General features: G+C 64.8%; 1 protein-coding gene across 6 annotated transcripts; it reads left to right on the top strand.

Annotated features, from left to right (window-relative positions):
• Positions 1 to 1234: 1234 nt before the first annotated feature.
• Positions 1235 to 25124, top strand: LOC141972801 (protein Smaug homolog 2-like). 6 transcript variants are annotated; one of them, XM_074930800.1, is made up of 17 exons: positions 1236 to 1841; positions 2713 to 2827; positions 3092 to 3361; positions 4138 to 4248; positions 5004 to 5149; positions 6390 to 6839; positions 7612 to 8042; positions 8475 to 8592; positions 8794 to 8883; positions 9276 to 9527; positions 9608 to 9717; positions 9822 to 9908; positions 10371 to 10512; positions 23568 to 23653; positions 23751 to 23875; positions 24147 to 24227; positions 24504 to 25124. In XM_074930800.1, the coding sequence occupies exons 6-16, from the start codon at positions 6674 to 6676 to the stop codon at positions 24190 to 24192; spliced, it is 1653 nt and encodes a 550-aa protein (XP_074786901.1). In that variant the 5' UTR covers positions 1236 to 1841; positions 2713 to 2827; positions 3092 to 3361; positions 4138 to 4248; positions 5004 to 5149; positions 6390 to 6673; the 3' UTR covers positions 24193 to 24227; positions 24504 to 25124. The 6 variants fall into 6 exon arrangements, with proteins under 6 accessions (XP_074786902.1, XP_074786901.1, XP_074786907.1 ...); XM_074930801.1 differs by lacking the exons at positions 4138 to 4248; positions 23568 to 23653; positions 23751 to 23875; positions 24147 to 24227; positions 24504 to 25124 and adding exons at positions 10628 to 10713; positions 10811 to 10935; positions 11206 to 11286; positions 11564 to 12185 and having other exon boundaries at positions 1235 to 1841; XM_074930806.1 differs by lacking the exons at positions 1236 to 1841; positions 2713 to 2827; positions 3092 to 3361; ... (8 more) ...; positions 9822 to 9908; positions 10371 to 10512 and adding exons at positions 14572 to 15172; positions 16044 to 16158; positions 16423 to 16692; ... (4 more) ...; positions 22763 to 22849; positions 23312 to 23453.
• Positions 25125 to 26961: the final 1837 nt, after the last annotated feature.

The following is a 26961-nucleotide window of genomic DNA, read 5'->3' as shown; positions in this document are numbered from 1 at the left end:
CCACATGCTAAGGTAGAGGCTTCAGCCCGGGGCCTGTTGCTCAGGCTGCAGCATTTCAGTGCTTGAGCACTGTTTACACCAGCACAGGCGGGTGGTGATACCTCAGTCCAGCACCCACGAGCACGGTGGGTATCAGTTATCACATCTACAGGATTCACCTACGGGGCAGCTCTGCCCTGGGCCGCTTGCCAAGCCTGAGCACGTCACAGGTGGATGCGGGGCAGGGATGGGGGATGCTCGGGGGGCCCTGGGGATGCAGCACAGGGAGATGGTAGCGCCAGGATGCCGAGGGTCTCGGGGGAGCGTCACCCCCCACGAGCTCGTCTTACTGGCACGTGTCACCCCAAGATCCGGCATCGCCCCGGAGGGCCGAGCTCTGCCAGAGATTGAAGAGGAGGAGGAAGATGAGGACCGAGAGGCTGAGGAGGACGGTGGAAAGCAACGTGCTGCGGGAGCACTGGGATGGAGAGGGGCCGTCAGTGCCCCGAAGTGAAGGAATAAATTCACTGACGGGGTTTAAAGGCTCCCCCGAGACTGGTGGCACCCAGCAAGGGATGGCACCGGGTCCAGCTGGCACCGAAGCCAGCCCCCGCAGAGCAGGGGAGTTTTCTTCGGTGGGAAGCAGGTGGGATGTGCCCCCCGGTCCTCCAGTGGGTCAGGCTGCGGTGAGGGCAGGGAAATGGGAAGGGGGGGGGGGGAGGGGGGAACCCCAAACCAGGGTGGGGGCTGCTCTGAGAGTAAAATCTTCCCCCAAACTGCCCAGGGCCCCCAGGGAAAAGTACCCCACCCCCCACTGCACCCCCAGATCTGCCAGAGGTCTCCTCAGGGTGCAGGTTCTGGGATGAAATGGGGGGCATATGGTGCCCCGGTTTGGGGTTGTGGGGGGCCAGGATGGGGAGGGAGCTCCACGGCCCTGCTTTGGGGTCTCGGGGTGTCGCCAGCCCCGGAGCTGCTGGGAGGTGCCGCTGGGCTTCATCCCGGCGTGACGCTGGCACAGAACAAACCCATTTCTCCTGACGTTCCCGGACAGGCGAATCCCCCCCGGGGGCAGCACAGCTGGGACTTTTGGGCTACGGAGAAGGGAACAGAGCCCAAACCCGGCCGGGGCAGAGACGTTCCCGGCCGGCTGACGGGATCGGGGTGTTCCCGTGCCCCAGCCTGTTTGGGGCAGGGAGGGGAAGGGTCTGCTCCTCCCTCCTCCGCCACCGGGGCCGGTACCCCCGGCAGTAGGGCGGGACACCCCAATTCTGGGGCGCAGAGCCCGCCACCCCTCGGGGACCCCACCCTCGCGCCTCAGGGCCCCCCCAGAAAGCGGGTGCTCAGCCCCAAGGTTCCGCTCCCCCCACACCCTGCCCTCTCTGGGGGAGGGCGTTAGCGCTGGGGCCGTTGGGTCTGGAGGGGCATTAAGCTCGCTCTGGCGTCACCCCCCCGGCCCGGCCGGATCGGGGGCTCAGGGCTGATGTTTAGCGCCGGGTTTAGCGCCAGGGGCAGGGGCAGCGGGATCTTCAGGGCTTGTTCAGGGCCAGGGCCATCTTTAGGCCCGGGTTCAGCGCCAGGGACATGTCTCGGGCCAGGTCTGGGCCCCGCGCAAGGCTGCGGCTGCCGGGGGTGCCCGCTGCGCCCCGTCCCCCCCCGTCCCGAGGGCCCCGGCGTCCGCGGCGGCGGCTGCCAACAGCCCGCGGGGGCCCCCCCGGTCCTCCGGCGCTCGAGGGGGCGCCCCTGCCCGTTCCCCTGCCCGCCCTCGGCTGGCGGCGCCGGGTGAGTCCTGGCGGGGCCGTCCCTTGCGGCGCTCCCCGAGGGGGGATTCCGGTGGGGCCGGGCCCGGCGGCGGGAGCGGAGAGGTGAGGGGCAGGGAGGGGGTGTGGGCCGAGGGGCAGGAGGGAGAGGAGAGGCCGTGGGGCGGGAGGAGCGGGCAGGGCTGCGGGCAGGGGGGCGGCAGCAGCCCCGGGCCTGCCTGCCGGCCCTCAGAGGGGCCGCCCCGCCGCTCTCTCCCCGCAGGCTGCTCCCGGCCCCGCCGCCCGGCCCCGCGGCCGCTGGCTCCTGCGCCACGGGCTCCGGCACGGTGGGGAAGGGACGTTTCCCTCTCTGCCCTGCCGCCCTCCTCCCCCTCCGCCGCCCAAAATGGCCCCGAGTTGCTCTCAGCCCCCCAGCTTGGGTATTTTCCTCCGGGAGACCGTCCCCTCCCCGCCCCCGCCAGCCCGGGAGCCGTTTTCCTCCCCATCCCGCTAACGGCACGGCGACAGCTGCGGAGGCCCGGAATGAGCCTCTCGGCCGGTGCCCGCCCAAAGCCAGGCGGCCGCCCACCCCCTCTTCCGTGGCCACCTCGTTTTCCCTTTTCTGGGGCTTTTTTTCAGCGACATCCGAACGGATGCAGTTTTCCCCGGAAGCCGGGGTGCCCCCAGGCCGGCCGTCGCGTTTGTGGATAACAGGCGGGGGGGCACCTTTACACCGCGTCACGGTGGGGAAAACGGCACCGAAAGATCCCCCTCCCGAGGGGGAAGGAAGGACTTAACTCGTTATCCCGCTCCTTAATTAGTGACATGAGTTGCTCGCCTGCGCTGAGCTTCCCCATCATTATCAGAGTTGTTTCTAGGAGGGTGGTGGTGTCCCAACCTGTGCTGTGGCTATCGTGGTGCCCCTCACTCTGGGCCCGATTAATCAGAGCTCGTAACGAGGGGAGACCTCGTTAAGCCAGGTCTGTCCTCGCTGCAGGATCCAAAAGAACATGTTGGTGGATCTGAACAAGGAGATGATGAATGAAGTGGGCATCAGAGAGGTGGGAGACATCACCGCCATCCTCAGACATGCCCGAGTCGTGTGCAGGCAGGTACGGGGAAGTCCTGCCGGCTCGTTCAGCAGCAGAGTTTTGCCTCGAGCCTTCTTGTTCGCCTCCCCACAGCCTGAGGGGGGAGAACCCTTCCCCGTGGTTTTTTCCTCCGGGAGATGCGCAAGGCGGCCACCGAACGGCTCTGCCCCAGCTCCCCCGACGTTCAAGCCGAGCTGCGCCGCAGCGCCGGTAGCGCTGAGTGCGGGGGGGAGGTTTCTGGGAGGTGAAATCCCCTTGCACGATTAATGTCATTCCCTTCCAAAGGAAGGGCTCAGAGGATGGCTGCCCTCCGCGCGCTCCCGGGGCAAGGACCCCTCCTGAATTCAGCTGACGAGATGGATGCTTGTCCCGCTCGCCCAAGCCCCCGGGGTCCCAGAGCTCGCCCTCACTGCGCTGCCCCCCTTGCAGCCGCCAGCCGGACGATCGCCGCCAGCCTGAGCAGAGACTCGCCTCCCGCCGCCCCGCTCCCGCAGCGGCCCCACGCCTCCTCGATCTCCGTCCCCGTCTCCAACGCACCGGCCGCCGCGAAGGCAGGTAGGGAGGGGCGACGGATCCCGGCGGGAGCAACGCCACAAGCTGCTTTTTGCTTTGTGTTTCCTGCTCAGGGGCCCCCCAGTCAAATTTTAACAGCCCCTTTGGGTCCGGTGGTGGGTTTGTGAGCCAAGCACGCAGCACCCTTGTCTCTGAAATGGAGAGACAGGGATTTGAGGGGTGGTCCCCTCAGCGGGCGAGGCCTCGGCTGCCTGGCTGCGCTCCAGCAAGGTGTCTGGGGGCAGAGTCCCTCAGTGGTCCCTACTGGGACCGGTAGGATTTAACAGCTTTGCTGCCCAAACAAAGAAATAGACTGGAACAGCAAATCTTTGTACTGTTAAGCAGGTATTCCTGGTTAGTGGCACTGGGATTGTCCACCATGAGGCCTCCCAGAAATTAGTAAGGGGCATCGGTTTATATGCACACAGATCATGCATATTCATTAGCTTTCCTGGAAGGGGGTGTTTTATGATAATGAGTGCCCAGAATTCATTCACATAGTCCGAGCATGTGTAGGGAAAACAGGGTGGGGGTCTTTGGCAGTCGGGGGAAGAAGTAAGTAGTCTTCTTCACGGTGTTTGAAGTCAAGTCCAGGTGTCTCCTTCCTCAATCAGCAGAATCACCCTCCCTAGAACAGGGTCTCTGTGTCTCTTTGTTCGAGCCCCCTTATCTTAGTTTGCCCATTCTAGGAGTTGCGCAGGTGTCCACTGAAGGCCTTGAGTCTGCTCTCAGGGATTTCCGTAGGGAGCCTAACGAGCGTCTCAACCTTACCTCAACAGACCTAAACCTAAACCTTACCTAAAGGGACCTCGGGAAGCAGCTGAGGAGAAACTCGACTTGAGAATCAAATGAAGCAAAGCACAATCAAAGTTTTCGTATATCACATCCCAGTTTAGTCTCAATAACTGTCAGAAATTCATTTGTTTGAGCCCAGTCAGTGGGGACGCAGAGAGTGGGATCAAGTGCACCCGCAGCCAGTTTGGGGGTGACCTCAAGCTGAGCGGGGGAGGTTGATGCTCCAGAGAGAAGGGATCCCAGGCGAGCGGGGCCAGAGGAGGCTGTGAGGGGGACTGGGGGGGCTGGAGCACCTCCCGTACCAGCACAGGCTGAGAGAGCCGGGGTGGTTCAGCCTGGAGAGGAGGCGGCTCCGGCCAGAGCTTAAAGCAGCCTTTGCGTGTTTGCAGGGGGCTGCAGGACAGGGCGGGGGGGCTTTTTATCAGAGGGTGCAGAGACAGGCCGAGGGAGAGCGGTGTGAAAGTGGAAGAGGGGAGTTTTCCATCAGAAACTCTTGCCGGGGAGGTTGGTGGGACACAGAACGGGCTGCCCGGAGCAGCTGTGGGTGCCCCCGCCCAGGCTGGACAGCAGAGGGAGCAGCCTGGTCGAGTGGGAGCCGCCCCTGCCCACGGTAGGGGGTGGGTGGTCTTTAAGGTCCCTTCCAGCCAAAGGATTCTGTGATTTTGCGGCTGGGGGCAGCTAGAGGCGGGGGGAGGGTGTTTGCAGAGCCCGGTGCTGGGGGAGCTCTGTTGGTGCCAGGCTCAGAGCTCACTCCAGCCCAGGATGGTGCCCAAGCGCTCGTAAAACCCTCCCACCCCCTGAGGCTCCTTGCGAGGAGAGCTCTCGATTCGCTTTTCCTTCGTCCCCCCAGCATTATGCGACACGGCAGGAGAACGTCCAACGGTCCCGGTAAAACGCCGGCGGGTGACGGCGGAAATGGAAGGGAAATACATCATCAACGTGCCCGGGGCACCACGCCGAGGACGAAGAAAATCCCGCAACAGCAAGCGGCCAAAGGTACCAGCCTTTGGGGGGGTTGATGTTCATTTTCCCTTCCAGAAGCCCAGCTGAGCCCCAAATTAGCCTGTCGTTACGAATCCCGTGAGGATTTTCGCATCCAGAGAGCGACTGGGCAGCAGTTGTGTTATGCCAAGGAGATATTAACTGACCACAAGCTGTAAAGGCTCCACTCGCGCCCGTTTAAGCCTTAGGAAGGAGTGGCACTCAGGAGAAACAGTCAGATTCACGGATAGCACGGTTTGTTTTCATGCAGCGTTGACAGGTTCCCTGAGGCTGCCTACGATAAACGCACAAGCTGCAGGTTGGCTCTAGAGCACTACAGCAACCGAGAAAACCCAACCCGGAACGATTGCAGTCCCACACACACAGTTCCCGCGGATGCACTGGGCGTAGCCCCCTCTGGGGGGGCGAGAGCACGAACCCGTGGGTCTGTCCCTCCGCTTTGGTGTCGGGTGGTCGTCCCTCCAAGTTGGGTGCAGGCTTGGGGGGCTATTTGTGGTGGTAGGTCGGGGTGAGCGGGTGGGGCTGGAGTCCAATCAACATTCTGTCAATACTGACCCAGTTTCGTGGTGCCAAGGGGCACGGCGGGCTTCTGTGGGAAAAGGAGGGAGGACGGGAAGCAAGATGGACTTGGTGCAGTGGGTGCAGGAGAGAAGGGAGGCTGAGCACAGAGTTTGTGTGTCGCCACAAAAAGTCATATTTGAAGGGAGCCGAGCAGAGGAGGAGATAAAATCCCGAGTAAAAGCCTGGCTGGCTGGCCGGGCCCAAAGAGCTGTGGGGAAGGGAGTTAACTCCAGTTTACCACCAGTGGCGTCCCCCAGGGCTGGGTGTTGGGGCCGCTCCTGTTTAACACCTTCACTGATGAGCTGGACGAGGGGCTCGAGTGCCCCCGCGGTCAGTTTGCAGGTGACACCCAGCCGGGTGGGGGTGTTGGTCTCTCGAGGGTGGGGAGGCTCTGCAGAGAGACCTGGCCAGGCTGGAGCCATGGGCTGAGCCCAGCTGGGGGAGTTTCACCGAGGGCAAATGCCGGGGGCTGCCCTTGGGCCACAACAGCCCCAGCAGGGCTACAGCCTGGGGGAGGAGTGGCTGGAGAGCTGCCGGTCAGAGAGGGACTGGGGGGGTTGAGAATCAGTCGACCAATCCATCAGGGTTTAGCCCCGCGTTCCCCCCACCTCCCCACGCGATTGCACAGGGACGCAGCCTCAGTCTCCTCCCTGTCCCCTTTCTTTTGCTGCAGGTGGCATCAGCCCGTGGCCGCAGGAGCCGGCCGAGGCAGGAGTAGCTCTCTCTGGCCCCCCGCCCCCTCCTGCGCCCTGGCAGCACCAACGTCAAGGCCAGCGACATGAAACGGTCACTTTTATCTTGGCGTCCGGGATCAAGAACAAGCTCTGCCTGTAGGAGAGCCAGCCCCTCTGCGAGGCTCTCAGACACACCCTGCCACCCCCCGGGACGGCCGCAGAGCCTTGGCTCTCCGGCTGCGCCAGTAAGGAGCGTTTGCCCGGTGCCGGCGGCGACCCCCCGATGCGACGTTCTCGCCCCGATGCTGCTCGAGGGCCACCACCTCCTCTCGAGGGGCCCGAAGATGCAGCCACCGAGTCGGGGCCGTCCCGGTCCGCGGCGGCTCCTGAGGAGAACAGGCACCCGCCCTTGTGCCCCCCCACCAGCAGCAGCGGGCCGGGGGGAGCAGGTGAGTGGGGCCGGCGGGGGGGCGGGAAGGGGTCTGGGGGGGAGTTGAGAGGACAGAGGGGGTGGGAAGGGGTCTGGGGGGGAATTGAGAGGACAGAGGGGGTGGGAAGGGGTCTGGGGGGGAATTGAGAGGACAGAGGGGGTGGGAAGGGGTCTGGGGGGGAATTGAGAGGACAGAGGGGGCGGGAAGGGGTCTAGGGGGGAATTGAGAGGACAGAGGGGGTGGGAAGGGGTCTGGGGGGGAATTGAGAGGACAGAGGGGGCCAGAAGGGGTCTGGGGGGGAATTGAGAGGACAGAGGGGGCCAGAAGGGGTCTGGGGGGGAATTGAGAGGACAGAGGGGGCCAGAAGGGGTCTGGGGGGGAATTGAGAGGACAGAGGGGGCAGGAAGGGGTCTGGGGGGAAATTGAGAGGACAGAGGGGGCGGGAAGGGGTCTGGGGGGGAATTGAGAGGACATAGGGGGCGGGAAGGGGTCTGGGGGGGAATTGAGAGGACAGAGGGGGCAGGAAGGGGTCTGGGGGGGGCACATTAAGGGCTGAGAAGGGACACTGAGGGTGAGGAGGGGTGGGAGGGGGGACAGGGAGGGGCCTGGGGGGGATGGGGGGGACGGGCAGTGAGGATGGGCTGGACGGGTTGCGGGGGAAATGTAGGGGACAGACAGAACTTGGGGAGACATTAAGGGGACCCAGGTGGCCACAGGGGACTTGGCAGGGGGGTGTCCCGCAGAGGGGACCCCCGCCCACCCCCTGACCCCCCTCTTCCTCTCCCCCCAGCTCTGCCCTCCCCGCTGCACCCCAGCCCGCTGGAGCCCTCCCTCTCGCTGGTGCCCGGCAGTGCCCAGGGAGGGGGACCCGAATGGGTGGGGGGGGGTGACAAAACCCCTGTCCCCGTCTCCCCCTGCCCCCATTTTGGGGCCCACGCCCCCCTGCTCCCCCAAAACAGCGTGGCCTCTTCGGGCAGCGAAGAGACCGAGGAGTGGCTCTGGGGGCTGGGAGGGGGCTGCTGCCACCCTGACACCACCCCCCCCCCCTCCCCCTCGCTCTCTGTAGCTGGCTCGGGATGGGGGGGGGGGGGGCAGCAGGAGCAGCACCCCTTTGTGTTGCACCCCCCCAAGCAGCTCCCCGCCCAGTTGGGGCCTGCTGGGGGGGCCCCCAACCCCTTGCCCCCCCTCGGCGGCCTCCCCCTCGGTGCTCAGAGACATCAGGTGGGTGACGGGGATGGGGGGGGCAGGTCGGGGGGGGGGGCGGTGGTGTGTGTCCTCGGGGTGCGGGGGGGCAATGTGGGGGTCCTTGGGGATTTGGGGGGAGTCTGGAGTTGGGGAGTGGATTTGGGGCTCTTAGGGGTGGGGGGGCAGATGCTGGGGTCCATCAGGTTTGGGGGGTGCAGGTGGGGGGGTCCTTCAGGATTTGGGGGCGTCTTGTGCTTTAGGGGGGGGTGGGTAGGTGGGGGGGTCCTTGGGGAGATGGGGGTGGGGGACTGGATGAATTTGGGGTGTGGTTGGGGGGGGGGGGCAGACACTGGGATCCTTGAAGCTCCTTCACCCTGGGGGCTCTTTTCTTGGGGGGAGGGGGCCTCCTGGTGGGTCCAGCCTCCACAAATCAGCCTTCTGTCCGTCCCCTGTCCCCCCCCCTCATAGAGCCTGTGTTTCGGCTGTGGGGGGGCCGGGGGGTCCCCGGGGAGCCGCAGCGCGGGGCAGCAGAGCCACTCGCTGCCCGTCCTCACCTCGGCCCAGGCCCCGCTCGCCTTGCCCCAGGGTACGTCTTGGGGGGGGACACGGACCCCCCCAAACCTTGGGGGGAGGAACTCTGAAACCTTGGGGAACCCCTGAGTGTGGGGGGAACCTGTGCTCCCCCCCTTCCCTGGCAACAGGGTTGGGGGGAGATGAGGGGGCTTATGAGAGGTTGGGGGTGGTACAAGTCTGGGGACCCCCCCTCACCCCAGTTTCTGTACCGCAGCCCCCCCAGAGTGTCCCCTCCTCAGCACGGACCTGATCAACCCCTCGCTGGAGCCGCTGCATCTGAGCACGACGGAGAACGCGCTGGGCCGTGAGAGGGGGGGGGCCGGAGGGGGGGAGCAAAGGGTCGTGGGGGTGAGTCCAGGGAGGGGGGGGCACAGTGGATGGACAGAGACATGGCAGGAGGGGTATGATGGGGGGCGGACACAGGGACAGGGTGAATTTGGGGACACAGGGGGGATGGGGGTGCTGGGGGGGGACACAGGAAGGGGTTTTGGGGGGGCGGTGTAATGGGATGTGGCCCCACCCCCAAGATACCCCCTGACACCCCCGCCCCCACTCGGATGGCACAGACAAGACCTCCACCATCTGATGGCCCTGCCCCCCCCTCTCCAAATCGGGGGGTTCCACCCATAACCCCTCTCCCTCCCCCCTCCCCAGGACCCCCGCCCACCCCCTGACCCCCCCCTCCTCTCCCCCCAGCTCTGCCCTCCCAGCTGCACCCCAGCCCGCTGGAGCCCTCCCTCTCGCTGGTGCCCGGCAGTGCCCAGGGAGGGGGACCCGAATGGGTGTGGGGGGGTGACGAAACCCCTGTCCCCGTGCCCCCCCACCCCCCTTTTGGGGCCCACGCCCCCCTGCTCCCCCAAAGCAGCGTGGCCTCTTGGGGCAGCGAACAGACCGAGGAGCCGGCCGGCGGCCGCAACACCTTCGAGGAGGAGGGCAGCGGCATGAAAGGTGGGGTTTGGGGGGCCGTTTGGGGGTGGGGGGGCTCACAGGGACCTGCCACCCCATGTCACACTCCTGTCCCCCCCAAGATGTCCCCTCCTGGCTGAAGAGCCTGGGGCTGCAGGAATACACGGCGCTTTTCTCCCAAATGACGTACGAGGAGATGATGAGGCTGACGGAGCATCACCTCGAGTCACAGGTGACACGGGGTGTCCCTCCCCTGTGTCCCCCAATGAAAGGGAAGACACTGTCCCCCCCTTCCCGGTCACTCTGACCCTACTTGTCCCCTCCTTGTCTCCGCAGAATGTCCCCAGGTGTGCGCGGCAGAGGATCCTCCTCAGCATCCAGAACCTGCGGGAGCGGCGGAGCATCCTCAGAGAGCTGGAGAAGGTGGGACGGTGACAGGGTGGCCCATGGGTCCCTTGGGGTGGCCTCGGGGAGGCCCTCAGGTCCTCAGAGGTGGCCCCGGGGTGGCCCATGTCCCATTCTGAAGCGCAAGACCTGGCACGGGGTGATCCTGCTCCCCTTCATGTCCCCAGGGGTGGCACAGGGTGTCCCCAAGGGTGGCATAGGTTGTCTCCCATGTCCCTCACATCCCCAGGGGTGACCCAGAGTGTCCCTCATGTCCCTAGGGCTGGCACAGGGTGTCCCCTGTCCTCAGATCCCTGGGGGGAACCCCACATCCCTGACACCCCTCCCCATGTCCCCAGCAGTGGCACAAGATGTCCCTGGTCACCCCTCCCTGTGTCCCCAAGACTGGGGGTGGGGCGGTTTGGGGTGTGTGTCCCTGATCTCCCTCTCGGTCCCCACGTTTCCCCCCCCCTCCTTGACACTCCCCCCCACCGTCCACAGCACATCACAGCGGGGGGCAGCCTGTGGCCGGCGCTTCAGGACCTCCAGAAGATCATAGTGACCCCCATTAAAGCCAGCAACGCCGCAGCCCCCGTCCCTTACGGGGACATCCCGAGGCTGTTCACCCATGTCATGGGCAAAGGTGAGACACCCCCCCACAACCCAATTCCTTTTTGGGGGGAGTCCCATGGTTCTGGGGGTGTGTGTGTGTGGAATCAGGGTGTCTGGGTCCCTCCCTGACCCCCGACACCCCCCAGTTTACATCCAGTTCCTGATGTCGCGGCCGGACAAGGAGAACATCATCAGTTACCTCGACCTCCTGGAGCAGTGCCTGAGCCACGAGGTACGGGGGGGGCTGCGGGGTCTTTGGGGGGCCTGTAGGGCTTGGGGGGGGGCTATAGGTCTGTGTGACCCCCCCATGTGCCCCCTTCCCCCCCCAGGCGTTCACAGAGACACAGAAGAGGAGGCTCCGCACCTGGTGGTGGCAGGTCCAGTGGCTGCTCTGCAGCTTCTCACTCGGTGCCGATCAACAGCTCGCCCCAGGCCCTGCTCGCCCTCCCCCAGGGTACGTCTTGGGGGGGGACACGGGCCCCCCCAAACCTTGGCGGGGGGGAAAACAAAACCTTGGGGCACCCCCTGAGTGGGGGGAGGAACCTGTGCTCCCCCCCTCCCCTCCGCACCCCCCATCCCACTAGGGCGGGGGAAGATGTTCTGGTCGTGGTGTGGGAGGTTTGGGGGGTTCAGAGTGCCTGGTCCCCTCCCTAGGAGGGATGGGGGGGTCGGGTACAAATCTTGGGGCCCCCCTTACCCCAGTTTCTGTTCCGCCCCCCCTCAGAGCGTCCCCTCCCCGGCACGGACCTGGAGATCAGCCCCACGCCTGAGTCGCTGTTCAGCATGGTGGAGCAAGTGCTGGGCGGTGAGGGGGGGCCCGGGGGGGGCAAAGGGACGTGAGAGGGGTCCGGGGATGTGGGGGGGGTCCAGGGTCAGGGTGGGGGCACGGGGGGAGACAGAGCCATGGCAGGAGGGAGTATGGGGGACACACACGGGGACAGGGTGAATTTGGGGACACAGGGGAAGATGGGGAGCACGGGGGGGGGCGCTGGGGGGGGCAGGAAGGGATTTGGGGGAGGGGAGGGGTGTAAGGGGATGTGGCCCCCCCCAAGTACCCTCTGACACCCCCCATCCCCCCGCAGATGGCTCAGACAAGACCTCACCATCTGATGGCGCCGCCCCCCCTCCCCAAATAGGGGGGTCCCCAGCATGACCCCTCCCCCCATGACCCCTCCCCCACTCCACGGGGGGGTGTCACCCCCTCCATGACCAGTCTCGCTCGGTTCCACCCCCCCCACCCCCAAAATAAGCGGCGGGGAGGGGGGGTGGGGATTAACACAGACACCCCCTGCCCCCCCTTTACCCCCCTCCCCCATTTTTGTCGGTTTTCACCATTTTTAACAATCCCCAAATCTTTGCGCTTTTGATGGGTTTTTCAGTTTTTATTCCTTTTCTCTTCATTACTGTATCAGTACCCCAAATGATATTAACGTATATTAATACACATTAATAATATCATTATTATTTACAGCCCAAACTGAGGGACACGGCGATGCCCCCCCTTCCCTCCCCTCCCCCAGGGTGGGGATGCCCCAGGACCCCTCCCCCGTCGGTACAGCCCCCCGCCCCCCCTTTGTACCCGCAGCGCCGCGGCCCTTTGCGATAGAAAACGTTATTTTAGACACAAGTTGTTAGGAATAACTTTAGTTCCGGCTGTGGCTACTAACCCTGACTACGTTATTAAAGAGAAAACCAGAAACACCCCCCAAAGTGCCTGGTTTTTCCCCAAAACGGGGAGGGGGGACACGCCGCTCTGTCGCTGGAGGAGTCGGAGGCGTCGCTGGGGCTCTCGTCGTCCTCCGAGGCCTCGCTGGGGTCAGGCGGGGGCTGTGCGGGGTCCCCCCCTCGCTGCCCCCCCGGACTCTTCCTCCTCTTCCTCTCCCTCCTCCTCGCCGCTGTTGCTGCCCAAAATCTCCTCCCGGTCACGAGCGGCCCGGGCGGTGTCACTGCCCCCCCCGGAGGTCCCCCCAGCCACCTTCCTCCTCATCTTCGGCCTCATCCTCTTCCTCGCTGAGGGCCGAGCCCCCCCACCCCGCTCGCTGCTGCTCCCGGAGCCTTCGGCCCCCTCCTCCTCCTCCTCGCTGCCCTCTCCCCCTTCGCTCTCGCTGCCTTCCTCACGCTCTTCGGCTGGAGGAGGAGGAAGAGGAGGAGGGGAAGAGATTATGGGGGAGGGCGTTGGGGGGGCCCCCACCCATTCTGCCCCCCCGGGTCCCCCTGTTTGGCTGATTAGGGATATCGATTAACCTCCGACAGCAGAGTGGAAAGAGCCGGCGTCTTCTGCTGCAAATAACTCCAGAGTGTGGGGAATAATACAGAGCCCACGGAGTGAGACAAGGGAGAGCAGTGCAACCAGGAGAGCACAGGGCAACGCCTCAGAGCATCCCTGCCCGAGAGAGAGCACAGGGGTTAAGGCAGATCCCTCAGCCCTTGCCCCCGCTGCCAGCCCCCAGCCCCGCGGGCAGCCCCGGTTCCAGCGAGGGTTTGCAGAGCCTGGCCCGGGCAGGGGGAAATCCTACGCGGTGCCTCCGCCCGGAGCTGAGGCCTCCAGAGGCGCTGGGAGCGGGCCCGGCCTTCTGGCCCCAAAATCAGCCCGGCAGAAAGACTTGCACTTTTTTTTCAGTGGAAACATCTGGTTTGGCTCTCGTGTTGCATTCCACCCAAAGCCTGGCCAGGGCTCGGCGGCTGAGACCAAAGGAATTTCTACCAAGCCGGAATACGTGGGTCCTCAGCCTTGAACAAGGATGCGAAAGGAAAGTTGGATACTTTGTCTCCTGACACATTCCGTACAGATTATATCTGGTGTCTAAGCTGCCTCTTTCCCTGGCGAGTTTCCCTGCTTTATTAATGACCACATGCTAAGGTAGAGGCTTCAGCCCGGGGCCTGTTGCTCAGGCTGCAGCATTTCAGTGCTTGAGCACTGTTTACACCAGCACAGGCGGGTGGTGATACCTCAGTGCAGCACCCACGAGCACGGTGGGTATCAGTTATCACATCTACAGGATTCACCTACGGGGCAGCTCTGCCCTGGGCCGCTTGGCCGAGCCTGAGCACGTCACAGGTGGATGCGGGGCAGGGATGGGGGATGCTCGGGGGGCCCTGGGGATGCAGCACAGGGAGATGGTAGCGCCAGGATGCCGAGGGTCTCGGGGGAGCGTCACCCCCCACGAGCTCGTCTTACCGGCACGTGTCACCCCAAGATCCGGCATCGCCCCGGAGGGCCGAGCTCCGCCAGAGATTGAAGAGGAGGAGGAAGATGAGGACCGAGAGGCTGAGGAGGACGGTGGAAAGCAACGTGCTGCGGGAGCACTGGGATGGAGAGGGGCCGTCAGTGCCCTGAAGTGAAGGGATAAATTCACTGACGGGGTTTAAAGGCTCCCCCGAGACTGGTGGCACCCAGCAAGGGATGGCACCGGGTCCAGCTGGCACCGAAGCCAGCCCCCGCAGAGCAGGGGAGTTTTCTTCGGTGGGAAGCAGGTGGGATGTGCCCCCCGGTCCTCCAGTGGGTCAGGCTGCGGTGAGGGCAGGGAAATGGGAAGGGGGGGGGGGGGAGGGGGGAACCCCAAACCAGGGTGGGGGCTGCTCTGAGAGTAAAATCTTCCCCCAAACTGCCCAGGGCCCCCAGGGAAAAGTACCCCACCCCCCACTGCACCCCCAGATCTGCCAGAGGTCTCCTCAGGGTGCAGGTTCTGGGATGAAATGGGGGGCATATGGTGCCCCGGTTTGGGGTTGTGGGGGGCCAGGATGGGGAGGGAGCTCCACGGCCCTGCTTTGGGGTCTCGGGGTGTCGCCAGCCCCGGAGCTGCTGGGAGGTGCCGCTGGGCTTCATCCCGGCGTGACGCTGGCACAGAACAAACCCATTTCTCCTGACGTTCCCGGACAGGCGAATCCCCCCCGGGGGCAGCACAGCTGGGACTTTTGGGCTACGGAGAAGGGAACAGAGCCCAAACCCGGCCGGGGCAGAGACGTTCCCGGCCGGCTGACGGGATCGGGGTGTTCCCGTGCCCCAGCCTGTTTGGGGCAGGGAGGGGAAGGGTCTGCTCCTCCCTCCTCCGCCACCGGGGCCGGTACCCCCGGCAGTAGGGCGGGACACCCCAATTCTGGGGCGCAGAGCCCGCCACCCCTCGGGGACCCCACCCTCGCGCCTCAGGGCCCCCCCAGAAAGCGGGTGCTCAGCCCCAAGGTTCCGCTCCCCCCACACCCTGCCCTCTCTGGGGGAGGGCGTTAGCGCTGGGGCCGTTGGGTCTGGAGGGGCATTAAGCTCGCTCTGGCGTCACCCCCCCGGCCCGGCCGGATCGGGGGCTCAGGGCTGATGTTTAGCGCCGGGTTTAGCGCCAGGGGCAGGGGCAGCGGGATCTTCAGGGCTTGTTCAGGGCCAGGGCCATCTTTAGGCCCGGGTTCAGCGCCAGGGACATGTCTCGGGCCAGGTCTGGGCCCCGCGCAAGGCTGCGGCTGCCGGGGGTGCCCGCTGCGCCCCGTCCCCCCCCGTCCCGAGGGCCCCGGCGTCCGCGGCGGCGGCTGCCAACAGCCCGCGGGGGCCCCCCCGGTCCTCCGGCGCTCGAGGGGGCGCCCCTGCCCGTTCCCCTGCCCGCCCTCGGCTGGCGGCGCCGGGTGAGTCCTGGCGGGGCCGTCCCTTGCGGCGCTCCCCGAGGGGGGATTCCGGTGGGGCCGGGCCCGGCGGCGGGAGCGGAGAGGTGAGGGGCAGGGAGGGGGTGTGGGCCGAGGGGCAGGAGGGAGAGGAGAGGCCGTGGGGCGGGAGGAGCGGGCAGGGCTGCGGGCAGGGGGGCGGCAGCAGCCCCGGGCCTGCCTGCCGGCCCTCAGAGGGGCCGCCCCGCCGCTCTCTCCCCGCAGGCTGCTCCCGGCCCCGCCGCCCGGCCCCGCGGCCGCTGGCTCCTGCGCCACGGGCTCCGGCACGGTGGGGAAGGGACGTTTCCCTCTCTGCCCTGCCGCCCTCCTCCCCCTCCGCCGCCCAAAATGGCCCCGAGTTGCTCTCAGCCCCCCAGCTTGGGTATTTTCCTCCGGGAGACCGTCCCCTCCCCGCCCCCGCCAGCCCGGGAGCCGTTTTCCTCCCCATCCCGCTAACGGCACGGCGACAGCTGCGGAGGCCCGGAATGAGCCTCTCGGCCGGTGCCCGCCCAAAGCCAGGCGGCCGCCCACCCCCTCTTCCGTGGCCACCTCGTTTTCCCTTTTCTGGGGCTTTTTTTCAGCGACATCCGAACGGATGCAGTTTTTCCCGGAAGCCGGGGTGCCCCCAGGCCGGCCGTCGCCTTTGTGGATAACAGGCGAGGGGGCACCTTTACACCGCGTCACGGTGGGGAAAACGGCACCGAAAGATCCCCCTCCCGAGGGGGAAGGAAGGACTTAACTCGTTATCCCGCTCCTTAATTAGTGACATGAGTTGCTCGCCTGCGCTGAGCTTCCCCATCATTATCAGAGTTGTTTCTAGGAGGGTGGTGGTGTCCCAACCTGTGCTGTGGCTATCGTGGTGCCCCTCACTCTGGGCCCGATTAATCAGAGCTCGTAACGAGGGGAGACCTCGTTAAGCCAGGTCTGTCCTCGCTGCAGGATCCAAAAGAACATGTTGGTGGATCTGAACAAGGAGATGATGAATGAAGTGGGCATCAGAGAGGTGGGAGACATCACCGCCATCCTCAGACATGCCCGAGTCGTGTGCAGGCAGGTACGGGGAAGTCCTGCCGGCTCGTTCAGCAGCAGAGTTTTGCCTCGAGCCTTCTTGTTCGCCTCCCCACAGCCTGAGGGGGGAGAACCCTTCCCCGTGGTTTTTTCCTCCGGGAGATGCGCAAGGCGGCCACCGAACGGCTCTGCCCCAGCTCCCCCGACGTTCAAGCCGAGCTGCGCCGCAGCGCCGGTAGCGGTGAGTGCGGGGGGGAGGTTTCTGGGAGGTGAAATCCCCTTGCACGATTAATGTCATTCCCTTCCAAAGGAAGGGCTCAGAGGATGGCTGCCCTCCGCGCGCTCCCGGGGCAAGGACCCCTCCTGAATTCAGCTGACGAGATGGATGCTTGTCCCGCTCGCCCAAGCCCCCGGGGTCCCAGAGCTCGCCCTCACTGCGCTGCCCCCCTTGCAGCCGCCAGCCGGACGATCGCCGCCAGCCTGAGCAGAGACTCGCCTCCCGCCGCCCCGCTCCCGCAGCGGCCCCACGCCTCCTCGATCTCCGTCCCCGTCTCCAACGCACCGGCCGCCGCGAAGGCAGGTAGGGAGGGGCGACGGATCCCGGCGGGAGCAACGCCACAAGCTGCTTTTTGCTTTGTGTTTCCTGCTCAGGGGCCCCCCAGTCAAATTTTAACAGCCCCTTTGGGTCCGGTGGTGGGTTTGTGAGCCAAGCACGCAGCACCCTTGTCTCTGAAATGGAGAGACAGGGATTTGAGGGGTGGTCCCCTCAGCGGGCGAGGCCTCGGCTGCCTGGCTGCGCTCCAGCAAGGTGTCTGGGGGCAGAGTCCCTCAGTGGTCCCTACTGGGACCGGTAGGATTTAACAGCTTTGCTGCCCAAACAAAGAAATAGACTGGAACAGCAAATCTTTGTACTGTTAAGCAGGTATTCCTGGTTAGTGGCACTGGGATCGCCCCGGGGATTGTCCACCATGAGGCCTCCCAGAAATTAGTAAGGGGCATCGGTTTATATGCACACAGATCATGCATATTCATTAGCTTTCCTGGAAGGGGGTGTTTTATGATAATGAGTGCCCAGAATTCATTCACATAGTCCGAGCATGTGTAGGGAAAACAGGGTGGGGGTCTTTGGCAGTCGGGGGAAGAAGTAAGTAGTCTTCTTCACGGTGTTTGAAGTCAAGTCCAGGTGTCTCCTTCCTCAATCAGCAGAATCACCCTCCCTAGAACAGGGTCTCTGTGTCTCTTTGTTCGAGCCCCCTTATCTTAGTTTGCCCATTCTAGGAGTTGCGCAGGTGTCCACTGAAGGCCTTGAGTCTGCTCTCAGGGATTTCCGTAGGGAGCCTAACGAGCGTCTCAACCTTACCTCAACAGACCTAAACCTAAACCTTACCTAAAGGGACCTCGGGAAGCAGCTGAGGAGAAACTCGACTTGAGAATCAAATGAAGCAAATCACAAGCAAAGATTTCCTATATCACATCCCAGTTTAGTCTCAATAACTGTCAGAAATTCATTTGTTTGAGCCCTGTCAGTGGGGACGCAGAGAGTGGGATCAAGTGCACCCGCAGCCAGTTTGGGGGTGACCTGAGGCTGAGCGGGGGAGGTTGATGCTCCAGAGAGAAGGGATCCCAGGCGAGCGGGGCCAGAGGAGGCTGTGAGGGGGACTGGGGGGGCTGGAGCACCTCCCGTACCAGCACAGGCTGAGAGAGCCGGGGTGGTTCAGCCTGGAGAGGAGGCGGCTCCGGCCAGAGCTTAAAGCAGCCTTTGCGTGTTTGCGGGGGGCTGCAGGACAGGGCGGGGGGGCTTTTTATCAGAGGGTGCAGAGACAGGCCGAGGGAGAGCGGTGTGAAAGTGGAAGAGGGGAGTTTTCCATCAGAAACTCTTGCCGGGGAGGTTGGTGGGACACAGAACGGGCTGCCCGGAGCAGCTGTGGGTGCCCCCGCCCAGGCTGGACAGCAGAGGGAGCAGCCTGGTCGAGTGGGAGCCGCCCCTGCCCACGGTAGGGGGTGGGTGGTCTTTAAGGTCCCTTCCAGCCAAAGGATTCTGTGATTTTGCGGCTGGGGGCAGCTAGAGGCGGGGGGAGGGTGTTTGCAGAGCCCGGTGCTGGGGGAGCTCTGTTGGTGCCAGGCTCAGAGCTCACTCCAGCCCAGGATGGTGCCCAAGCGCTCGTAAAACCCTCCCACCCCCTGAGGCTCCTTGCGAGGAGAGCTCTCGATTCGCTTTTCCTTCGTCCCCCCAGCATTATGCGACACGGCAGGAGAACGTCCAACGGTCCCGGTAAAACGCCGGCGGGTGACGGCGGAAATGGAAGGGAAATACATCATCAACGTGCCCGGGGCACCACGCCGAGGACGAAGAAAATCCCGCAACAGCAAGCGGCCAAAGGTACCAGCCTTTGGGGGGGTTGATGTTCATTTTCCCTTCCAGAAGCCCAGCTGAGCCCCAAATTAGCCTGTCGTTACGAATCCCGTGAGGATTTTCGCATCCAGAGAGCGACTGGGCAGCAGTTGTGTTATGCCAAGGAGATATTAACTGACCACAAGCTGTAAAGGCTCCACTCGCGCCCGTTTAAGCCTTAGGAAGGAGTGGCACTCAGGAGAAACAGTCAGATTCACGGATAGCACGGTTTGTTTTCATGCAGCGTTGACAGGTTCCCTGAGGCTGCCTACGATAAACGCACAAGCTGCAGGTTGGCTCTAGAGCACTACAGCAACCGAGAAAACCCAACCCGGAACGATTGCAGTCCCACACACACAGTTCCCGCGGATGCACTGGGCGTAGCCCCCTCTGGGGGGGCGAGAGCACGAACCCGTGGGTCTGTCCCTCCGCTTTGGTGTCGGGTGGTCGTCCCTCCAAGTTGGGTGCAGGCTTGGGGGGCTATTTGTGGTGGTAGGTCGGGGTGAGCGGGTGGGGCTGGAGTCCAATCAACATTCTGTCAATACTGACCCAGTTTCGTGGTGCCAAGGGGCACGGCGGGCTTCTGTGGGAAAAGGAGGGAGGACGGGAAGCAAGATGGACTTGGTGCAGTGGGTGCAGGAGAGAAGGGAGGCTGAGCACAGAGTTGGCAGGTTGCCACGAAAAAATCATGTTTCGAGGGAACCCAGCAGAACAGGAGATAAAATCCCGAGTAAAAGCCTGGCTGGCTGGCCGGGCCCAAAGAGCTGTGGGGAAGGGAGTTAACTCCAGTTTACCACCAGTGGCGTCCCCCAGGGCTGGGTGTTGGGGCCGCTCCTGTTTAACACCTTCACTGATGAGCTGGACGAGGGGCTCGAGTGCCCCCGCGGTCAGTTTGCAGGTGACACCCAGCCGGGTGGGGGTGTTGGTCTCTCGAGGGTGGGGAGGCTCTGCAGAGAGACCTGGCCAGGCTGGAGCCATGGGCTGAGCCCAGCTGGGGGAGTTTCACCGAGGGCAAATGCCGGGGGCTGCCCTTGGGCCACAACAGCCCCAGCAGGGCTACAGCCTGGGGGAGGAGTGGCTGGAGAGCTGCCGGTCAGAGAGGGACTGGGGGGGTTGAGAATCAGTCGATCAATCCATCAGGGTTTAGCCCCGCGTTCCCCCCACCTCCCCACGCGATTGCACAGGGACGCAGCCTCAGTCTCCTCCCTGTCCCCTTTCTTTTGCTGCAGGTGGCATCAGCCCGTGGCCGCAGGAGCCGGCCGAGGCAGGAGTAGCTCTCTCTGGCCCCCCGCCCCCTCCTGCGCCCTGGCAGCACCAACGTCAAGGCCAGCGACATGAAACGGTCACTTTTATCTTGGCGTCCGGGATCAAGAACAAGCTCTGCCTGTAGGAGAGCCAGCCCCTCTGCGAGGCTCTCAGACACACCCTGCCACCCCCCGGGACGGCCGCAGAGCCTTGGCTCTCCGGCTGCGCCAGTAAGGAGCGTTTGCCCGGTGCCGGCGGCGACCCCCCGATGCGACGTTCTCGCCCCGATGCTGCTCGAGGGCCACCACCTCCTCTCGAGGGGCCCGAAGATGCAGCCACCGAGTCGGGGCCGTCCCGGTCCGCGGCGGCTCCTGAGGAGAACAGGCACCCGCCCTTGTGCCCCCCCACCAGCAGCAGCGGGCCGGGGGGAGCAGGTGAGTGGGGCCGGCGGGGGGGCAGGAAGGGGTCTGGGGGGGAATTGAGAGGACAGAGGGGGTGGGAAGGGGTCTGGGGGGGAATTGAGAGGACAGAGGGGGCTGGAAGGGGTCTGGGGGGGCCACATTAAGGGCTGAGAAGGGACATTGAGGGTGAGGAGGGGTGGGAGGGGGGACAGGGAGGGGCCTGGGGGGGATGGGGGGGACGGGCAGTGAGGATGGGCTGGACGGGTTGCGGGGGAAATGTAGGGGACAGACAGAACTTGGGGAGACATTAAGGGGACCCAGGTGGCCACAGGGGACTTGGCAGGGGGGTGTCCCGCAGAGGGGACCCCCGCCCACCCCCTGACCCCCCTCTTCCTCTCCCCCCAGCTCTGCCCTCCCCGCTGCACCCCAGCCCGCTGGAGCCCTCCCTCTCGCTGGTGCCCGGCAGTGCCCAGGGAGGGGGACCCGAATGGGTGGGGGGAGGTGACAAAACCCCTGTCCCCGTCTCCCCCTGCCCCCATTTTGGGGCCCACGCCCCCCTGCTCCCCCAAAACAGCGTGGCCTCTTCGGGCAGCGAACAGACCGAGGAGTGGCTCTGGGGGCTGGGAGGGGGCTGCTGCCACCCTGACACCACCCCCCCCCCCTCCCCCTCGCTCTCTGTAGCTGGCTCGGGATGGGGGGGGGGCAGCAGGAGCAGCACCCCTTTGTGTTGCACCCCCCCAAGCAGCTCCCCGCCCACCTGGCGCCTGCTGGGGGGGCCCCCAACCCCTTGCCCCCCCTCGGCGGCCTCCCCCTCGGTGCTCAGAGACATCAGGTGGGTGACGGGGATGGGGGGGGCAGGTCTGTGGGGGGGGGCGGTGGTGTGTGTCCTCGGGGTGCGGGGGGGCAATGTGGGGGTCCTTGGGGATTTGGGGGGAGTCTGGAGTTGGGGAGTGGATTTGGGGCTCTTAGGGGTGGGGGGGCAGATGCTGGGGTCCATCAGGTTTGGGGGGTGCAGGTGGGGGGGTCCTTCAGGATTTGGGGGCGTCTTGTGCTTTAGAGGGGGGTGGGTAGGTGGGGGGGTCCTTGGGGAGATGGGGGTGGGGGACTGGATGAATTTGGGGTGTGGTTGGGGGGGGGGGGCAGACACTGGGATCCTTGAAGCTCCTTCACCCTGGGGGCTCTTTTCTTGGGGGGAGGGGGCCTCCTGGTGGGTCCAGCCTCCACAAATCAGCCTTCTGTCCGGCCCCTGTCCCCCCCCCTCATAGAGCCTGTGTTTCGGCTGTGGGGGGGCCGGGGGGTCCCCGGGGAGCCGCAGCGCGGGGCAGCAGAGCCACTCGCTGCCCGTCCACACCTCGGCCCAGGCCCCGCTCGCCTTGCCCCAGGGTAAGTCTTGGGGGGGGACACGGACCCCCCCAAACCTTGGGAGGAGGAACTCTGAAACCTTGGGGAACCCCTGAGTGTGGGGGGAACCTGTGCTCCCCCCCTTCCCTGGCAACAGGGTTGGGGGGAGATGAGGGGGCTTATGAGAGGTTGGGGGTGGTACAAGTCTGGGGACCCCCCCTCACCCCAGTTTCTGTACCGCAGCCCCCCCAGAGTGTCCCCTCCTCAGCACGGACCTGATCAACCCCTCGCTGGAGCCGCTGCATCTGAGCACGACGGAGAACGCGCTGGGCCGTGAGAGGGGGGGGGCCGGAGGGGGGGAGCAAAGGGTCGTGGGAGTGAGTCCAGGGAGGGGGGGGCACAGTGGATGGACAGAGACATGGCAGGAGGGGTATGATGGGGGGGGGACACAGGGACAGGGTGAATTTGGGGACACAGGGGGGATGGGGGTGCTGGGGGGGGACACAGGAAGGGGTTTTGGGGGGGCGGTGTAATGGGATGTGGCCCCACCCCCAAGATACCCCCTGACACCCCCGCCCCCACTCGGATGGCACAGACAAGACCTCCACCATCTGATGGCCCTGCCCCCCCCTCTCCAAATCGGGGGGTTCCACCCATAACCCCTCTCCCTCCCCCCTCCCCTGGACCCCCGCCCACCCCCTGACCCCCCCCTCCTCTCCCCGCAGCTCTGCCCTCCCAGCTGCACCCCAGCCCGCTGGAGCCCTCCCTCTCGCTGGTGCCCGGCAGTGCCCAGGGAGGGGGACCCGAATGGGTGTGGGGGGGTGACGAAACCCCTGTCCCCGTGCCCCCCCACCCCTCTTTTGGGGACCACGCCCCCCTGCTCCCCCAAAGCAGCGTGGCCTCTTGGGGCAGCGAACAGACCGAGGAGCCGGCCGGCGGCCGCAACACCTTCGAGGAGGAGGGCAGCGGCATGAAAGGTGGGGTTTGGGGGGCCGTTTGGGGGTGGGGGGGCTCACAGGGACCTGCCACCCCATGTCACACTCCTGTCCCCCCCAAGATGTCCCCTCCTGGCTGGAGAGCCTGGGGCTGCAGGAATACACGGCGCTTTTCTCCCAAATGACGTACGAGGAGATGATGAGGCTGACGGAGCATCACCTCGAGTCACAGGTGACACGGGGTGTCCCTCCCCTGTGTCCCCCAATGAAAGGGAAGACACTGTCCCCCCCTTCCCGGTCACTCTGACCCTACTTGTCCCCTCCTTGTCTCCGCAGAATGTCCCCAGGTGTGCGCGGCAGAGGATCCTCCTCAGCATCCAGAACCTGCGGGAGCGGCGGAGCATCCTCAGAGAGCTGGAGAAGGTGGGACGGTGACAGGGTGGCCCATGGGTCCCTTGGGGTGGCCTCGGGGAGGCCCTCAGGTCCTCAGAGGTGGCCCCGGGGTGGCCCATGTCCCATTCTGAAGCGCAAGACCTGGCACGGGGTGATCCTGCTCCCCTTCATGTCCCCAGGGGTGGCACAGGGTGTCCCCAAGGGTGGCATAGGTTGTCTCCCATGTCCCTCACATCCCCAGGGGTGACCCAGAGTGTCCCTCATGTCCCTAGGGCTGGCACAGGGTGTCCCCTGTCCTCAGATCCCTGGGGGGAACCCCACATCCCTGACACCCCTCCCCATGTCCCCAGCAGTGGCACAAGATGTCCCTGGTCACCCCTCCCTGTGTCCCCAAGACTGGGGGTGGGGCGGTTTGGGGTGTGTGTCCCTGATCTCCCTCTCGGTCCCCACATTTCCCCCCCCCTCCTTGACACTCCCCCCCACCGTCCACAGCGCATCATAGCGGGGTGCAGCCTGTGGCCGGCGCTTCAGGAGCTCCAGAAGATCATAGTGACCCCCATTAAAGCCAGCAACGCCGCAGCCCCCGTCCCTTACGGGGACATCCCGAGGCTGTTCACCCGTGTCATGGGCAAAGGTGAGACACCCCCCACAACCCAATTCCTTTTTGGGGGGAGTCCCATGGTTCTGGGGGTGTGTGTGTGTGGAATCAGGGTGTCCGGGTCCCTCCCTGACCCCCGACACCCCCCAGTTTACATCCAGTTCCTGACGTCGCGGCCGGACAAGGAGAACATCATCATTTACCTCGACCTCCTGGAGCAGTGCCAGAGCCACGAGGTATGGGGGGGGCTGCGGGGTCTTTGGGGGCCTGTAGGGCTTGGGGGGGGGGCTATAGGTCTGTGTGACCCCCCCATGTGCCCCCTTCCCCCCCCAGGCGTTCACAGAGACACAGAAGAGGAGGCTCCGCACCTGGTGGTGGCAGGTCCAGTGGCTGCTCCGCACCTTCCCACTCGGTGCCGATCAACAGCTCGCCCCAGGCCCTGCTCGCCCTCCCCCAGGGTACGTCTTGGGGGGGGACACGGGCCCCCCCAAACCTTGGCGGGGGGGAAAACAAAACCTTGGGGCACCCCCTGAGTGGGGGGAGGAACCTGTGCTCCCCCCCTCCCCTCCGCACCCCCCATCCCACTAGGGCGGGGGAAGATGTTCTGGTCGTGGTGTGGGAGGTTTGGGGGGTTCAGAGTACCTGGTCCCCTCCCTAGGAGGGTTGGGGGGGTCGGGTACAAATCTTGGGGCCCCCCCTTACCCCAGTTTCTGTTCCGCCCCCCCTCAGAGCGTCCCCTCCCCGGCACGGACCTGGAGATCAGCCCCACGCCTGAGTCGCTGTTCAGCATGGTGGAGCAAGGGCTGGGCGGTGAGGGGGGGCCCGGGGGGGGCAAAGGGACGTGAGAGGGGTCTGGGGATGTGGGGGGGGTCCAGGGACAGGGTGGGGGCACGGGGGGAGACAGAGCCATGGCAGGAGGGAGTATGGGGGACACACACGGGGACAGGGTGAATTTGGGGGCACGGGGGAGGATGGGGAGCACGGGGGGGGCGCTGGGGGGGGCAGGAAGGGATTTGGGGGAGGGGAGGGGTGTAAGGGGATGTGGCCCCCCCCAAGTACCCTCTGACACCCCCCATCCCCCCGCAGATGGCTCAGACAAGACCTCACCATCTGATGGCGCCGCCCCCCCGCCCCAAATAGGGGGGTCCCCAGCATGACCCCTCCCCCCATGACCCCTCCCCCACTCCACGGGGGGGTGTCACCCCCTCCATGACCAGTCTCGCTCGGTTCCACCCCCCCACCCCCAAAATAAGCGGCGGGGAGGGGCGGTGGGGAGTAACACAGACACCCCCTGCCCCCCCTTTACCCCCCTCCCCCATTTTTGTCGGTTTTCAACATTTTTAACAATCCCCAAATCTTTGCGGTTTTGATGGGTTTTTCAGTTTTTATTCCTTTTCTCTTCATTACTGTATCAGTACCCCAAATGATATTAACGTATATTAATACACATTAATAATATCATTATTATTTACAGCCCAAACTGAGGGACACGGCGATGCCCCCCCTTCCCTCCCCTCCCCCAGGGTGGGGATGCCCCAGGACCCCTCCCCCGTCGGTACAGCCCCCCGCCCCCCCTTTGTACCCGCAGCGCCGCGGCCCTTTGCGATAGAAAACGTTATTTTAGACACAAGTTGTTAGGAATAACTTTAGTTCCGGCTGTGGCTACTAACCCTGACTACGTTATTAAAGAGAAAACCAGAAACACCCCCCAAAGTGCCTGGTTTTTCCCCAAAACGGGGAGGGGGGACACGCCGCTCTGTCGCTGGAGGAGTCGGAGGCGTCGCTGGGGCTCTCGTCGTCCTCCGAGGCCTCGCTGGGGTCAGGCGGGGGCTGTGCGGGGTCCCCCCCTCGCTGCCCCCCCCGGACTCTTCCTCCTCTTCCTCTCCCTCCTCCTCGTCGCTGTTGCTGCCCAAAATCTCCTCCCGGTCACGAGCGGCCCGGGCGGTGTCACTGCCCCCCCCGGAGGTCCCCCCAGCCACCTTCCTCCTCCTCCTCATCTTCGGCCTCATCCTCTTCCTCGCTGAGGGCCGAGCCCCCCCACCCCGCTCGCTGCTGCTCCCGGAGCCTTCGGCCCCCTCCTCCTCCTCCTCGCTGCCCTCTCCCCCTTCGCTCTCGCTGCCTTCCTCACGCTCTTCGGCTGGAGGAGGAGGAAGAGGAGGAGGGGAAGAGATTATGGGGGAGGGCGTTGGGGGGGCCCCCCACATTCTGCCCCCCCGGGTCCCCCTGTTTGGCTGATTAGGGATATCGATTAACCTCCGACAGCAGAGTGGAAAGAGCCGGCGTCTTCTGCTGCAAATAACTCCAGAGTGTGGGGAATAATACAGAGCCCACGGAGTGAGACAAGGGAGAGCAGTGCAACCAGGAGAGCACAGGGCAACGCCTCAGAGCATCCCTGCCCGAGAGAGAGCACAGGGGTTAAGGCAGATCCCTCAGCCCTTGCCCCCGCTGCCAGCCCCCAGCCCCGCGGGCAGCCCCGGTTCCAGCGAGGGTTTGCAGAGCCTGGCCCGGGCAGGGGGAAATCCTACGCGGTGCTTCCGCCCGGAGCTGAGGCCTCCAGAGGCGCTGGGAGCGGGCCCGGCCTTCTAGCCCCAAAATCAGCCCGGCAGGAGAGCCGGCGCCTTTGTTTGGAGCGGGAATATCTGGTTTGGCTCTCACAGGAGATTGCCCCCGAGCCTGGCCAGGGCTCAGGGGAGAAGCTCAGGGGTTTCCCTGCTCATCTCTTGGATCACGCGCAGGGTCTCCCACCAGGCCTCGGGGCCAGGCCACGGTCTCCACGGCCCTGTTATTTCATCCCCGCACACAGACAGATCGAGATACATTCAAGACAGCGACATCTTCCAGACACATTCCACCAAGGATTTCACACGGGGCGAGCAGCTTCGGCTCAGGGCCTGTTGCTCAGGCTTCAACACTTCCACCCTCTACACCAGCACAGGCGGGTGGTGATACCTTAGTGCAGCACCCACGAGCACGGTGGGTATCAGTTATCACATCTACAGGATTCACCTACGGGGCAGCTCTGCCCTGGGCCGCTTGGCCGAGCCTGAGCACTTCACTGGGGTCAAGCTGAAGGTCCCCAAATTATCCCTGGCGCCTTTCGGAGTCAAGAGTGAGGCCGAGGGTGCTGGTGGTGAGGAGGGTCCCCAGGATGCCGGCCCAGTGATGAAGCTGCCGCGGTTGGGATTCGGGGGGTTGGGGGGGGACGACGGGAGGTCAGAAGAACCGGGGTCCCCTGGGACCCCCCGGCTTTGAGTACCATGGGTGGGCATTACACTGCCAGTGACGGGTAGCCAACGTGTGCCATCGTTGCCTAAACTCCCTGCCGGGCCGGAGCTGGGCGGGGTGTGAAGTGGCCAGAATTTGGGGGATCCAGCCCCAATATACGCATTGGGGGCAGGCAAATGGCTAGAACCGGGGATGGATGGGATGGAGGAGACCACCGGGAAGGACACAGCACCAGGACACCAGCCTAGGGTCAAACTGCCAAAATGCGGCACAGGTTTTGCCGGGAGCGGGTTGGAAGGCGAGGGAAGGATGAGGATGG

Source organism: Athene noctua, chromosome 35 (assembly GCF_965140245.1).
Source record: "Athene noctua chromosome 35, bAthNoc1.hap1.1, whole genome shotgun sequence".
Classification (NCBI taxonomy): domain Eukaryota; kingdom Metazoa; phylum Chordata; class Aves; order Strigiformes; family Strigidae; genus Athene; species Athene noctua.
This window is presented reverse-complemented; position numbering and strand designations above follow the sequence as displayed.